The sequence below is a fragment of the Glycine soja genome, chromosome 4 (assembly GCF_004193775.1).
Source record: "Glycine soja cultivar W05 chromosome 4, ASM419377v2, whole genome shotgun sequence".
NCBI classification, from domain to species: Eukaryota; Viridiplantae; Streptophyta; class Magnoliopsida; order Fabales; family Fabaceae; genus Glycine; species Glycine soja.
This window is the reverse complement of record NC_041005.1, coordinates 19,125,817-19,141,743: the sequence shown is the minus strand read 5'-3', so window position 1 is coordinate 19,141,743 and position 15,927 is coordinate 19,125,817. Positions and strand designations below refer to the sequence as shown.

General features: G+C 39.5%; 1 protein-coding gene across 1 annotated transcript; it reads right to left on the bottom strand.

Annotated features, from left to right (window-relative positions):
- Nucleotides 1-408: 408 nt before the first annotated feature.
- Nucleotides 409-1,086, bottom strand: LOC114410647. The gene has a single exon (XM_028374602.1). It carries the CDS (start codon nucleotides 1,084-1,086, stop codon nucleotides 409-411), a length of 678 nt encoding a protein of 225 aa, XP_028230403.1.
- Between the last annotated feature and the right edge of the window lie 14,841 nt (nucleotides 1,087-15,927).

Below are 15,927 nucleotides of genomic sequence, written 5' to 3'. Positions count from 1 at the left end.
AAAACATCAAAGCCAATTGCATCTACAGATTATGTTTAAAGTTGATTTTGAGAAGGTGTATGACTCGATGGATTGGGAGTATTTGTTATGAGTTGTATGGGGTATCCTATTAAGAGGAGGAAATGGATATGAGTGCTTGTGTGGTCATGCTTTGAGGCAAGGGGTATCCTATTAAATGTTTGCAATTTGAGTTACCGCGAAGAAAGTTTTGTGCAATGTGGCGCAAGCAAAAGAAATGGGATGTGGCCTGGACCCATAAGTTACTTGGGTTGTTGTAGGCACTTATAATTGAGGGGTGTCGGTCTGGAATAAGAGAAATGTTAATTTGTGGAGTAACATGTCTTCTCAAATTCTTTAGAAAAAACCCCCAAGCTGAAGTTGTCTCCCCTTCTACAATGGCATAGGCAATCATGAAGATATGGTTTGCTCCATCAGTGTGCCAGTATACTTCCCGTAAAGCCATGTACCATCTACTTGTACTATGGGTTTGCTATATGCAAAACCATTAATGCATGGACCAAATGAACAAAAGACACCTTTAAACAATCTTTTGTCCGGTACTATTTCTCCCCCCTCGTACAAGGATTCTGTTTGAGCAGCGACCACAGTCTCGGGAACACAAGATTGCAAAGCTCCAAAAAGTTTTGGCAGTTTGGCATATGATTCTTCCCAATTTCCATGAATCATCTTCAACGCTCTTTGCTTTGCTAACCATGTCTTCTTATAGGATGGGGTATAATTCATGAACGTTTTGATCTCTGCAATCAACGTCTTGATGGAGACGGTTGGGTTTGTTTTGACAATTGGTTGGATGATCTGTGCTATGACGTGTTTGTCGAGTTGGCGATGATCTTGTCTGAGCATCGGCACGAGACAAGTGTGATGACCCCTGATACTCTTGATAATCCATTTGTTATGCCTCTTTGAATTGCATGTGCCCAAGCTCCATGTACAACCATTTTCATGTAACTTGCAGATAAAGTTTAGCCTTCTCTGGTCAGAGTAAATTGTTCTGCAATCAAAATGATTTCTGATGTTGTATTCTTTGATTGCTCGAATACACTGTGCTTTGTCATCGAAGGTCATGCCAACCTCGAGTATACCGACTGGTGGTTGTACATTGTGTTGCTGATGAACAAAATGGTGTCAATCAATGTAGTGTGGTAGGTGGTCAAAGTTCAAGTCTACTGGACACCTAGGTTGTTGATATTGCAATGGAGGTGATGGAGGTGTCGTTGGTCTTCCAACACCCTTTTCATCGGTTTGGTCATCACTTTGGTCATCGCTTTAGTGGTTGATGTGATCAAAGAACTGTTGATCCTCATCCTCACTAAAATCATCCATGTTTTCATTATGAAATCGTATAATGGGATCTTCGTTAGCAATGGGATGTTCATCTCGATTTGATGTTTGCATTTGTGGTAGTTGTGAAGGTGGCGTAAAAGGGGATGGAGGATGGAGGATGGTTTTGTTGGTCAAAGGAGGTTTGTTGGCTATGAAAAAAAGAATCGTTCTCGGATAATATTTGTGTGAATGAAGTATAAATGTCAAAGGGGTCTTGTGATTCAAGGTTGTTGTATGAAGATACTGGATTATTGAGGTCTATGTTGTTGTACAGTAACTATTGTGGGGGCGGTATTTGTAGTTGTGGACATGAGGGTTGTGGAGACGATGGCTGTGGTTGAGGAATAAGCTCAGTAACAACATAGAATTTGGAAGAATTAAATTGTGGATTCTGAAGAATTGTTTCCATCGCGCCTCTAAGATCATGATTGTCGAATAGTTGAGCTGAAATAAAACGTGTCTGACTGAGATGAAATGAAATAGGGACATGAAATAACAATTGAGCAACTTGTTCAGTTGCTCGAGCAGGGAGACGATTGTTAATTTTTCGAATGAATTGTGTAAACGTAATAGAACGACTGACGTAAAAAAATATTGGGGTCGCAGACGTGTACATCGATCCTTGAACTGGATCGTCTACAATGTGACCATTGTGGTAAATGATGGTCGCAATTTCTTTAGGTGGAGCCATGGTGGTGCTTATGGGATATGAGTGGAAATGGTGTGAGAGTTACAAATCGAGTTTTGTTTTGTGAGAAAGTTGTTGTGTGTGATATGTTGTTGTCAAATGGTGATATTATATATAGGCTGAGAAAGTTTAGTACCAGAGTTAGATTGGAATGTTAGGTGGGAGAGTTAGATTGGAAGGTTAGGTTGGGAGAGTTAGTTACGAGGGTTAGATGGGAGGGTTAGGTGGGAGTGTACACATATGAGTGAACAGTGTGCAACCCCACACATCAATATACATGACAAATTGTTCGTTTAATCGTGATTGTTGACCATAGTGTTCCGCATCGCATGCCAAGGTCACATGGATTGTTAGGAAACATGTTAATGGGATAAACATACACATATGAGTGAACAGTGTGCAACACCACACTTTAATGGGGTGTTAGTGCATGTGAGGGTTAGGTCTGACATTGCTCCGCATCTCTGAAATCATGCATATGTAGACTATTATTACTGAAGTAAATTGAAAATAACAACTTCAAAGCATGCAACAACTACAACTAGATAATAAAGACGGAGAAAAACTTCAACGCAATACAACAACAAAATATGTTAAATTATTCATTCTAATTTCAGGGTATTCTCCAGCTTCTGCTCCATGTCGGCCCAACTTAGGTCATTAACTTGTGTAGGTGATAATGAATTATGAACATCAACTTTAAGTTCCATACATATTACACTTGTCATATTGAGAAATGTATGAAACATGCATAAGACACCTTCTTCGTTAATAATTTGAATTGCCCTATATTGAACTTCACCATTGAATTGATATACAAGACAATGACACCAAAGGGCATTAATTATAGACGTAACAGCATTATCTATAATTGATGATTGTATTGTAGTGATTATATTTGGCAGCGTCATTGTTGGATTCAAGAGTAACAACTTTGTCTTGTCACCTCTAAAAATTGCATTTGCACTTGAACTTTGAATGATTTCACCATTGATATAAACGTACGCACAAATAGGCTCTGACCTCATTGCTAGCCCTCTCTGTTTTCTCTCACAATTTGATTAGACGCAATTGTGCAAAGTATTGGGTGACATGGTAGGCTTATATATGCAATCAATCACGGGTCCATGGTTCACGTGAATTAGAATCTCAATGCGTCATAGTACCACAGTCGTGTTAACGTGCTTTGGAATCTTGAGGCCTTACAACGAGACAAATTATAAATGTGGTTTGGAATCTCGAGACATTACAATTACATTAAGTGTAATGTTGAGGCCATGCGAAATGTTGAGAATGAAGCTAATGCGGTTAACGTACGCATGCGGGTGAATAATGTGCACGAAAATGTCATTGGTTCACGTGCTTCGGAATCTTGAGGCCTTACAACAAGAAAAATTATAAATGTGCTTTGGAATCTCGAGGCATTACAGTTACCTTAAGTGTAATGTTGAGGACATGCGAATTATTGAGAACTAAGTTAATGCAGTTAACATACGCATACAAGTGAACAATGTGCACAAAATTTCATTGATTCACATGAATTAGAATCTCGATGCATCACAGTACCATAGTCATGTTAACGTGCTTTGGAATCTCGAGGCCTTACAATAAGACAAATTATAAGTGTATTTGTGCTTGCAAAACTGAACACAGTTTAAATGATAAATAGATGGCAGGTGCATGTCAATACCACATTTGCATCACCCAACTTCAAATTTTATATCATTTGTATTCGGTTTACCATTTGACATCATTCTCATGGATGATAAACCTCTATTGCGTCATCAACACATTCATCGTTCACGTATTACGATTAATGAGTTAATCACTTCCTATTACCATACAATACCTGAACCAGAACCACAAATTATACCATTATTATCGTGTACTGGGTTCCAACATATTGCCCTAATCAAACAGTGTAAAATTGATCCTGCATTGTGTAGAAGCAAGCTTCATGATGATGAATCAAGTTGATTCAAGAAGTTTTGATGATGACAAAGATGATGACAAAAAGCCCAAAGAATGATTTCAAGATTAAGTTCAAGATCAAGATTAATTTCAAGTTTCATCAAGAAGATTCAAGAATCAAGAGAAGTTTGATTTCAAGATTCAAGAAAAGATGAATTCAAGATTCAAGAGAAGAAATCAAGAAGACTTCACAAGGGAAGTATTGAAAAGATTTTTCAAAAAACAAACATAGCACATTTTTGTTTTTCAAAAGAGTTTTTCTCAAATTTTCTAAGTTACAAGAGTTTTTACTCTCTGGTAATCGATTAGCAGTTTACTGTAATCGACTACCAGTGACAAAGTTTGATTTCAAAAAAGTTTGTAACTGAATTTGCAACGTTCCAATTGATTTCAAAATGGTGTAATCGATTACAAGATATTAGTAATCGATTACCAGTGTATCTGAACGTTGAAATTCAAAATCAATTGTGAAGAGTCATATCCTTTCATAAAAAGCTTTGTGTAATCAATTACATGGTTTTGGTAATTGATTACCAGTGACAAGTTTTGAATAAAAAGTCAAGAGATGTAACTCTTCCAATGGTTTTCAGTTTTTTCTCAAGGTTATAACTCTTCCAATGGTTTTCTTGACCAGACATGAAGAGTCTATAAAAGCAAGACCTTGACTTGCATTTTAATAACTTTGAAAATATACTTTTGAATATCTTCTTCTTCTTTTTCCTTTGCCAAAAGCTTTAAAAGTTTTCTGGTTTCCAAACCTTGTTCTTTCACAGAAAACAAAAGTTTGATATTCATCTTTTTTATTCTCTTCTCCCTTTGCCAAAAAGAATTCGACAAGGACTAACCGCCTGAATTCTTTTTGTGTCTCTCTTCTCCCTTTTCCAAAAGAACGAAGGACTAACCGCCTGAATTCATTTGTGTCTCTCTTCTCCCTTTGCCAAAAAGAATTCGCCAAGGACTAATCGCCTGAATTCTTTTTGTGTCTCTCTTCCCCCTTTTCCAAAAGAACAAAGGACTAACCGCCTGAATTCTTTTGTGTCTCCCTTCTCCCTTTTCAAAGAATTCAAAATGCCACAGTCTGAGAATTCTTTTGATTCTTCCCTTTCCCTAAAAAAAAAGATTTCAAAGGACTAACTGCCTGAGAATTCTTTTGTTTCCCTTTCACAAAGTTTCAAAGGACTAACCGCCTGAGAACTTTGTCTTAACACATTAGAGGGTACATCCTTTGTGGTACAAGTAGAGGGTACATCTACTTGTGTTGTTGTAACTGAGAACAAGAGAGCGTACATCTCTTGGGGATCAGTTCAAGTGGAGGGTACATCCACTTGGTTGTTCAAAGAGAACAAGGGAGGGTACATCCCTTGTGGATCTTTGCTTGTAAAGGATTTTACAAGGTTGAAAAGAAATCTCAAGGATCGCAGGTCGCTTGAGGACTAGATGTAGGAACTGGTTGTTGCCGAACTAGTATAAAACTCTTGTGTTTGTCTTCTTCTTCCCTACACTCTTTAATTTCCGTTGTGCACTTTAATTATCGCTTTTACTTTTGGTTAAGTTTCTATTTTTGTTCTTTACTTTCTTAACATTATAGTAAAAGCCTAATTGAATCTAGTAACATTAAGAAGGATAGATTTTTAATTAGTAAAGGTTCATTAATAATTAATTCAACCCCCCATTCGTAATTATTCCGAGGCCACTTGATCCAACACATTGATCACTACATTTGTTGAACGATGGAGGCCTGAAACATATACCTTTCACCTGCCATGGGGAGAGTGAACCATCACACTCGAAGATGTTGCACTTCATCTAGGCATTAGAGTTGATGGTCGTGTTGTGGCTGGACCTAGCTTCTTACATTGGGATGAGTTATGTCACGAGTTACTAGGGGAAGTCCCTCCTGAAAATGCACGTAAAGGAGCCGCACTGAAGCTGACATGGTTGCTAAGCTTTTTGCGCGCACCATTGCCTGAAGAACCAACAACGCACCAACTACAATGCAGGTGTAGAGCTTACATAATGTACATGATTGGCAGTGCTTTAATTCCTGATAAATCTGGAAATAGAGTTCATTTAATGTATTTGAACCTATTACGTGATTTGAACAACACAAAAAAAATATAGTTGGGATTTGACTTGTTTAGCAAACCTGTATAGAGAACTATGTCGAGCATCATCGGAGGTTGGTAAATCTATGGGTGGTTGTGTCATACTATTGCAGTCATGGGCTTGGTACCGCATGCCTTTTATTGCACCAAGAGTCCCACGACCCGAAACAACTTTTCCACTGGCTAAAAGGTTATTTACATATAGCGAAATGTAAATTTTTTTATTTCAATGGCGTGTATTATAACATTACAATGAATACTGATTTTGTATGTTTTACATTTTAGATGGAGTGGTGGTAGATTAGAATATAGGGTCACACCTCATGGTGACTTAGTCGGATATAGGTCTTGTATAGATCATATGAAGAGCCATGAGGTATAATACTTTCATGATCTGCACCTTAAATATGTACATACATACTAACATGTTGCCTTGTTGGCATATATTTCAGTTTTCTTGGGTCCCATATAGAGGATTTAAAGAACACCTACCCAGACGTGCATATAGAGACATGGAGATTTGGTCTGCATGTACTGCAATTATTTGTTTCTCGATTGTCGAATGACATCAAACAAATCGGGTGAAGCTACAGTTTGGACTACAACAAGATATCCTTGTTGATCCCATGAATCTTGATCTACTTCACCAAATTGACATGCGAGGCAATCATTACACTGATTGGATGGAATACCATGCGGAGTGGATTAATATCTGGAAAAACAAACACAACGATGTTTTAGCTGGGCAATGGGTTGAAGGAATAGTGACACATACACCAACCTACATGGAATGGTATAGGAAAAACACTACTTTGTTCTTGTCTGTTGCACAGCAACTACATGATCCACACACAACAATTACCCATAATGTTGCAGGGTCAAGTGTTGAACAAACACATTTTGAAATTCCACATCCTCAGTCAATGTATTCTACTCCTTCACATGTTCATCAAATTTTTGGCCACACTGGCGAGTCCGTCACCGCAACCACCCATGAATGGATGACCGATTTATTTGGCGTCAATTTCAATACACCAAATTCGGCGGCATCATATTTAGCCACTTTACAACAGTTCGATGCACCACATTCGTTTGGAGAATAAGGTCAAAGTTCTTCAGCTGCAACAACCAACATTGAAAATACTAACATAAAACAACAACATCATCATGACGTGGGAGAACTAGTCATACTAGAAAGAAGAAATCCGCGACGTAATCGGCATCCACCACCTTGTGGGACTGGTCATCGTCTTGGTCATTGAAGTATAAAATGTTGTGATAATGGGATCAAATATGTTTAAGTACCCCTGTAACAGCATCATCAAATATGATTTGGACCCTTGCAACTATGTTTAAGTGTCCATGTTCTGCATTTTTTTCAAATTATGTCCAACACTTTAATGATATTTGTGACACACTTTTTCATGATTTGAACGTCAAAGAATCCAAAAACAATTATATCGTCCACCAGTTCCATGGAATAACACCTCAAAATAGAAGCACAAAATAAAAAAACTATGATTTGAACCCTTGCAACTACGGTTAAGTACCCATGTTCTGCATTTTTTTAAAATTATGTCGAACACATTAATGATATTTGTGACTTGTTTTCTCTATGGTTTGAATGTCAAAGAATCCAAAAAAAAATTATATCGTGCACCAGTTCCATGGAATAACACCTCAAAATAAAAATAAAAACTATGATTTGAACCCTTGCAACTATGGTTAAGTACCCATGTTCTGCATTTTTTTAAAAATATGTAGAACACATTAATGGTATTTGTAACTCGTTTTTTCTATACTTTGAACGTCAAAGAATCCAAAAAAAATTATATCATGCACCAGTTCAATGGAATAACACCTCAAAATAGAAGCACAAAATCAAGAAAACTATGATTTGAACCCTTGCAACTATGGTTAAGTACCCATGTTCTACATTTTTTTAAAAATATGTCGAACACATTATTGATATTTGTGACTCATTTTTTCTATAGTTTGAATGTCAAAGAATCAAAAAAAATTATTTCGTGCACCAGTTCCATGGAATAACACCTCAAAATACAAGTACAAAATAAAAGAAACTATGATTTAGACCCTTGCAACTATGCTTAAGTGCTCATGTTCTGCATTTTTTTAAAATTATGTCGAACACATTAATGATATTTGTGACTCCTTTTTTCTATGGTTTGAATGTCAAAGAATCCAAAAAAATTATATCGTGCACCAGTTCCATGGAATAACACCTCAAAATAGAAGCACAAAATAATAAAAAACTATGATTTGAACCCTTGCAACTATGGTTAAGTACCCATGTTATGCATTTTTTAAAAAATATGTCGAACACATTAATGATATTTTTGACTCATTTTTTCTATGGTTTGAACGTCAAAGAATCAAAAAAAAATTATGTCGTGCACCAGTTCCATGGAATAACACATCAAAATACAAGTACAAAATAAAAAAAAAACTATGATTTGGACCCTTGCAACTATGCTTAATTGCCCATGTTCTGCAATTTTTTCAAATTATGTCGAACACATTAATGATATTAGTGACACACTTTTTCTATGTTTTGAACGTCATAGAATCCAAAAAAAATTATATCGTGCACCAGTTCTGTGGCGTCCCTAAATTAATGATTGGTTTAATAGTAATAATTTAAATAACAAAAACCATGGTAATTTTTTTTTTCTTCTTTTTCTTTTTCATTTCTTTCTCTTTTCACCATAACTAGGTTTAGAAGGAAAATCCTCACTATAAAGTCCTGAATGGCCAGTTCACAACTCTATTCGGAGTCATTTCTTTCTTACCGCTCATAATTCTCTAAATTATTTTGCTGTTTCAAAAGGAAGAATATACCAGCCATTACTTTAGGTCGTCACGTGAAAATAAAAGGATAAAATACAGTCGATAAACTCTTTTACAAATAAAGTTGCTAATGCTTTCTTTTCAAATAACAAGATTGATCATAAATGCTTTCATCATTTAAAGCTGTCCAAAATATGGGAGTTTTACAAAATATATAGTGTCATCCAGAGCAAAGGTGTCCACAGTGTTGGCTTCAGCCACATGTATACAATCATCAAATTCCTATACATCAGGTCTACCCATACAAAAACAAAAGAGTAAACCTAACAGTCAGTCCTAGATACACCCACCCTCAAAAGTATATAAAACTAGTCCGAAGAGCTATCCACTATGATGAAGAGCCTCCGCTGATCACCATCTCCCCCGGGCCACTATCCTCCGTAGAGTCTGCCTCAGATGCCGACATGACTTCCTCGGGAGAATCCACCTCAAGAAGTGGATCCTCATCACCCTCCAGAAAGTCAAGGGCATCCACAGCAGGCTCAGGAGGTAGCTCTTCCAGATCCTCCTCAGGGTCTTCCTCGGATGACGTTACCTCGATCACTTGGACGGGCTCCACTAGACGATATGGTGTAGGCGTGGGTAGTATCCACTCCATCGTGCGCTGAAGCGTCCGTGCAGGTTCATCTGGATGCACCAAAGAAGTAGCCGTGAATCGAATGGTGCCCCGAAATCGGCACCTCGTGTTGCCTTCGAGGGTCTCCCAAACTCCCTCTAGGCACTCCATCTCTACTCGATCACGGATTAGCTGCGCCGCCATCACGATCTACAAGAAAGAAAAGAAAGGGGTAGACTCTTTCACAAGAATCTATCTATGCCGCCGCACAAATGCGTTTCATGACCACTACATGCAATTAAAAAGGAGTATCTTAAGGCTTTTCATCTCTGGTAATCGATTACACAGACTTGGTAATCGATTACCAGAGGCTAAACTCGAATTACACAGCCTCAGAACATGAAATATGCAAAAATGCACTGTGTAATCGATTACACATACCTGGTAATCGATTACCAGTGACCCATTCCTCTGTGTAATCGATTACACAGACTGGTAATCGATTACCAGAGGCCTCCACAATGTCCCAGTCCCTTTTCTAAGCCTGGTAATCGATTACACCCCCTTGGTAATCAATTACCAGAAGCCCTCATGGCTTCCTGACCTCGTTTTCAAGCCTGGTAATCGATTACACCCCTTGGTAATCGATTACCAGAGACCATCTTAGCCTCCTGTCTTCATTTTTAAGCCTTGTAATCGATTACCCACCCTTGGTAATCGATTACCAGAGACAATATCTCACATATCAATCAAGTTTCACAGCTGGTCAGCCACCACAAGCCTCCTTGCTTTGTGGTCTTTGTTCCTTTTATCTGTTGACTGCTAGGAGCTCGCCTGTTTAGGTACATCACAGGTTCTCACTGACCGACTATGCCCGGATTGGGTCGGGATTGGTCAAGCTTGGTTTTGGGCAATAGCACCCCACCTGACGTCCCCAAGGTCTCCTGACCCCCGCGACATATCTCCAGGTACCACTCTGTGGTCAACAATAAAAGCAGGAAGTTTCACCCTTCAATACTTCCTCATCTCAAGCTTGTAGGATTATGGGGTACCCATCACATGTGGTACTAGGTGGCGGTCGGGCGATGGTGCACAACAAGTTTTTCACATCCACAAAGCGCGCATAAACCCACCATCCCCTGTTGCCCACCTCCATCCGAGCTCACGTACTCCCACGTAGCCCATATCCTCGTTTCTCTCAACACCAGGTCCCCATCAATCCTCCCAAGCTTCCACAACATCCAAGAAAAACAACATTCAAACAGCACAAACTACCACAGCCAAGAAAACAGGGCAAAGGCAGAAAACTCTGCTCAAACACCAACCAAAATCACAGCTTTTCTCACTCAAAGACCCCAGTAACAATTCCTTCGATCCAATTCGTTAACCGTTGGATCGACTCCAAAATATTACTGGAAGTCTATGGTACATAAGCCTACATTGTGACCGTTGGGATCTACTAGGAAACGTCAAGAACTCATTCTGTACTACTCTTTCCACAGCCCACCACACACAAGCATTTTTCTGCACAAAGCCAAAATCCTGCTGCACCTATTTTGACAGCAAAATTCTGCATAAGTGCAGATTTCGAAAATCACACTTCCCCTCATCCAATCTTGCCCAAATCAATTCCTACAAGTCCCAAATCATGTATCAATCATGTCTAAACCAAAGTCAAGCTTCAAACCACAGCACACAAAATCTAGGTGTCCAAAACCCCTCAATTTAATAGATTTTCTAGGCTTTAGAAGTGAAATTGAGAATGAGGTAAATTTGAAGCAAAATCTCACCTCACACCAGTCCATAACATCAATCTAAACTTGCTCAAACTAGATTCACGCTTAAAATCTCACCGAATCAAAATTTGACTCTTCAACACCCAAATTTGCCCTAGAAATGGCTCTTTGTTCACCTTGGTCATTTGTTTTTCTCTCTAGCACAGTCCAAGCTTTCTCATAAGTCCTAAATGGCATTTCAAGCTAAGATTTACTCACTCTAACCTCTAAATACTACCAATTCCAGATTTGGCCTTCCAGCCCTCAAAAATTCACTCTTTTCCCACTCATAACACCACATCTTCACTTTCTAACCCTAGGTTAATTCTACCATTCATCTCTAACAGTTTTCCATCAGCAATTTCAGCATATAAACATCACAAACATCATCACAAAAAAACCCTAAAACAGAATGGGTATGTTTAACTCATCCAAACATGGCAATTTCAACAAGCTTTCAACAAATGTCTTCACAAATAATCATCACACAGCAGAACCTAGCAAGACTACCCATCATATCTCCCCAAACCCCATACCCACGAAAATCAAAGGAGAAAGAAGTCCACCCAAACCTGAAATTTCGAAGTCCCACTCGTAGACACGCACTTCACGACCCCGAAAATGCCCTCCTTTCACGATTTGGGGCAGAAATGATGGCCAAAGGTTGAAGCTTTGTTTGGAGCTTCAATGGAGAATGAAGAAGAAAATGGCAAAGTGAGGGAGAGAGAGAGCTGTCTGAAAAGTGTGGGGGCTGAGTGAAGAGAGAGAAAAGCTTTTTGGTTTTAAATAAAAGGGTTTTCTCTTTTCTATTATTTTATTTAAACAATGCCACATGTCTCCATTTGAGTGGAGTAAAAAGGGCCCACTTTCCCTTTTGACTGTGACCCATACTCAGCCACAAAAGTGAGAAAAATCTGACCTTTGAAACGCTAAAATCCTGCCTCGGTTTGCGTGCCGTTTCTCTGGTTCCAATTCCTCGCGTTTCTCTGCGTCCGTCGGGGCCAGTTTTCGAAAGCAAGCAATATATATATATCAAAACGCTCAGAATAAAACCCCGAGCGTGGTTCAGAGGTTGGTTTCGTTAAATTCTAAGTCGCACGCAAAACGATGATTTTTAAACTAATTAATTAAGAATTAACCCATAACCTCCCAGTTATGGATTTCTCTTCCTTAATTAGCCTAACCCGCGTATCTTGCCCCCACTATTCCTATTTCTACCAAGAACATATAGGCATATACAGTGAATAATACTTATATATATATAATCATTCAAAATACATCGTTTCCAAAAATTCCGGGTAGAAATTTCCAGGATGTTACAATACTCCCACCCTTTTAGGAATTTCGTCCCCGAAATTAACTACTCGATGAACAAACTTGGGTGCAATTCTCTTATCCTATCCTCCAACTCCCATGTAGAATCACCCTCATCGGTTCCCCACTGCACCTTCACCAACGCGATCTCCTTTCCTATCAACGACTTCATTCTTCGGTCAGTGATCTTCTGAGGTTGTGCTTTATAGGTGAGGTTATCCTTCACCTGTACCTCGTCCACTGCAAGTATATGTGATGGATCTGGGTTGTACCGTCTCAGTTGAGAGACATGAAACACAGGATGCAAATTCGATAAACTCGGAGGTAAGGCGATATGATAAGCTACAGGCCCAATCTTCTTCAAAATCTGATACGGACCTAGATACTTGGGTGTCAACTTCCTGGCCTTGAGAACTCTTCCAACTCCGGTTACGGGAGAAACCTTCAAAAACACATGTTCTCCTTCCTGAAAATCTAGTGGCTTCCTCCTTCTGTCATAATAGCTCTTCTGCCTATCCTGAGATGCTTTTATCTTCTCTCGAATCAACTTCACTTGTTCGTTAATCTGTTGTAGCATTTCAGGTCCAAGAAGTACTGGTTCTCCATCATCGTACCAACAAATAGGAGTTTTGCACTTTCTTCCATATAGAGCTTCAAAAGGAGCCATACCAATACTGGCTTGGTAGCTATTGTTGTAAGTAAACTCAATCAATGGCAAACAATCCATCCAGCTACCTTGTTGCTCTATAATACACGCCCGAAGTAGATCCTCTAGAGTCTGAATGGTTCGTTTAGTCTGACCATCTGTTTGAGGATGATAAGCTGAACTAAGCTTCAGCTTTGTCCCCAAGGCTTCATGTAGACTTGTCCAAAATCGTGAAGTAAACCTTGGATCCCTGTCAGATACAATACTGGAGGGAATTCCATGCAACCTTATTACTTCCTTGATGTACAACTCCACTAGCTTCTCCATTCTATACTTCATATTCACTGGGATAAAATGAGCAGATTTGGTGAGTCGATCTACTATGACCCACACAGCATCATGTCCACGACTAGTCTTGGGTAAACTAGATACAAAATCCATAGATATGCTCTCCCATTTCCATTTCGGAATTTCCAATGGCTTCAATTCTCCTGATGGTCGCTGGTGCTCAACCTTAGCCTTTTGACATGTCAAACATCTTGCTACATATTCAGCTACATCTTTCTTCATGCCATGCCACCAAAAACTTCTCTTCAAATCTTGGTACATCTTAGTCATTCCTGGATGGAAACTAAGACGACTTTTATGCGCTTCTTCCAAGATCTTAACTCTCAAATCATCTAAAGATGGCACACATATCCTCCCCTTGAATCTAATTAATCCGGTTGTGTCCTTCTCAAACTCCACATCCTTATCCCCCATTACATCTAACACCTTGCCTTGCAAAAACGGGTCATCCTCTTGAGCTTCGCGTATGAGATCTACGAATTCATTGGTGATCTGCAATGCTCCCACAAATAAGCTCTTGGGTCATACCTCAATTGCTAGATTCAAATCTCGGAACTCCTCTATCAATCTCTGCTCCAAACTCATCATAGTCGCAACCTGTAAGGACTTCCGGCTTAGCGCGTCGGCTACTACATTAGCCTTTCCGGGATGGTAGGAAAGACCAAAATCATAATCCTTAAGGAACTCCATCCATCTTCGTTGCCTCATATTGAGTTCCTTCTGATCGAACAAATATTTGAGACTCTTGTGATCACTGAAATCTTCAAAACGAGTACCGTACAAATAATGCCTCCAAATCTTTAAAGCAAAGACCACCGCTGCTAGTTCCAAGTCATGGGTCGGATAGTTAACTTCATGAGGACGTAATTGACGTGAAGCATAAGCCACTACTCTTCCCTCTTGCATCAACACACACCCCAGGCCTTGCCCGCTTGCATCGCAATACACTTCAAATTTTCTCTTAGGGTCGGGCAAAATTAACACTGGAGCTGTCGTCAACCGCCTCTTCAACTCTTGGAAACTTTGATCACACTTCTCATTCCAGACAAACTTCTCATTCTTACGAGTCAATTTAGTTAGGGGCAATGCCAATTTAGAAAATCCCTCAATGAATTTTCTATAATAGCCAGCTAACCCCAAGAAACTTCGAACCTCCGTTGGAGTTGTCGGTTGTTGCCACTCCATAACCGACTCCACCTTGTTCGGATCCACCGCAACCCCGTCCTTAGAAATCACGTGCCCCAAGAACTGCACTTTCTCCAACCAAAATTCACATTTCGACAATTTGGCGAACAACTTCCTATCCCTCAGGATATGCAACACAATCCTCAAGTGCTTCTCATGCTCTTCCTTATTCCTCGAATACACCAGGATATCATCAATAAACACAACCACAAACTGGTCCAAGTAATCATGGAATATACGGTTCATATAATCCATGAAAATAGCCGGAGCATTAGTCACTCCAAATGGCATGACTAAATACTCGTAGTGCCCATACCGAGTCCGAAACGCAGTCTTTGGGATATCTTCCTTCTTAACTCGGATTTGATGATACCCAGATCGTAGATCAATCTTTGAAAATACCGTTGCTCCCCTCAATTGGTCAATCAGATCATCTATCCTTGGTAGAGGATATTTGTTCTTGATAGTGACCTTGTTTAACTGCCGGTAGTCTACACACATCCTCATACTTCCATCCTTCTTTTTAACCAACAAGACCGGTGCTCCCCACGGTGATGCACTTGGACGAACAAATTGTTTGCTCAAAAGATCCTGTACTTGTGCCTTCACCTCTGCTAGTTCTACCGGAGACATTCTATAAGGCGCAATCGACACTGGATTCGCCCCAGGCACCAAGTCAATAATGAATTCCACTTCTCTCTTAGGTGGCAATTCACAAATGTCGTCAGGAAAAACTTCCGGAAATTCTGACACCACCGGTATACAACTAACTTCAGCGTCCTCTTCCACATACATAGAGAACAACACCATGTAAGTTTGAACATCACCCGTTCCTTCGTTGTCCGCATCCCCTTTCAACGATTCACTTGGAACTACATCTCCACCAAACACTAGCATCTTCTTCTTACAATCTAGAAAGATATGGTTAGTAGATAACCAATCCATCCCCAAGATCACATCTAGGTGAGCTAAAGGTAGGCAAATCAAGTCCGCCATAAAAGATCGACCCTCAACAATTATGGGACACTTCAAACACACCCGAGAGGTGGTTACAGGCTCGCTCGTCGGAGTAGACACCACCATATCATATGGTAACTCCGTCGCACATAATCCCAACCTCTCCACAC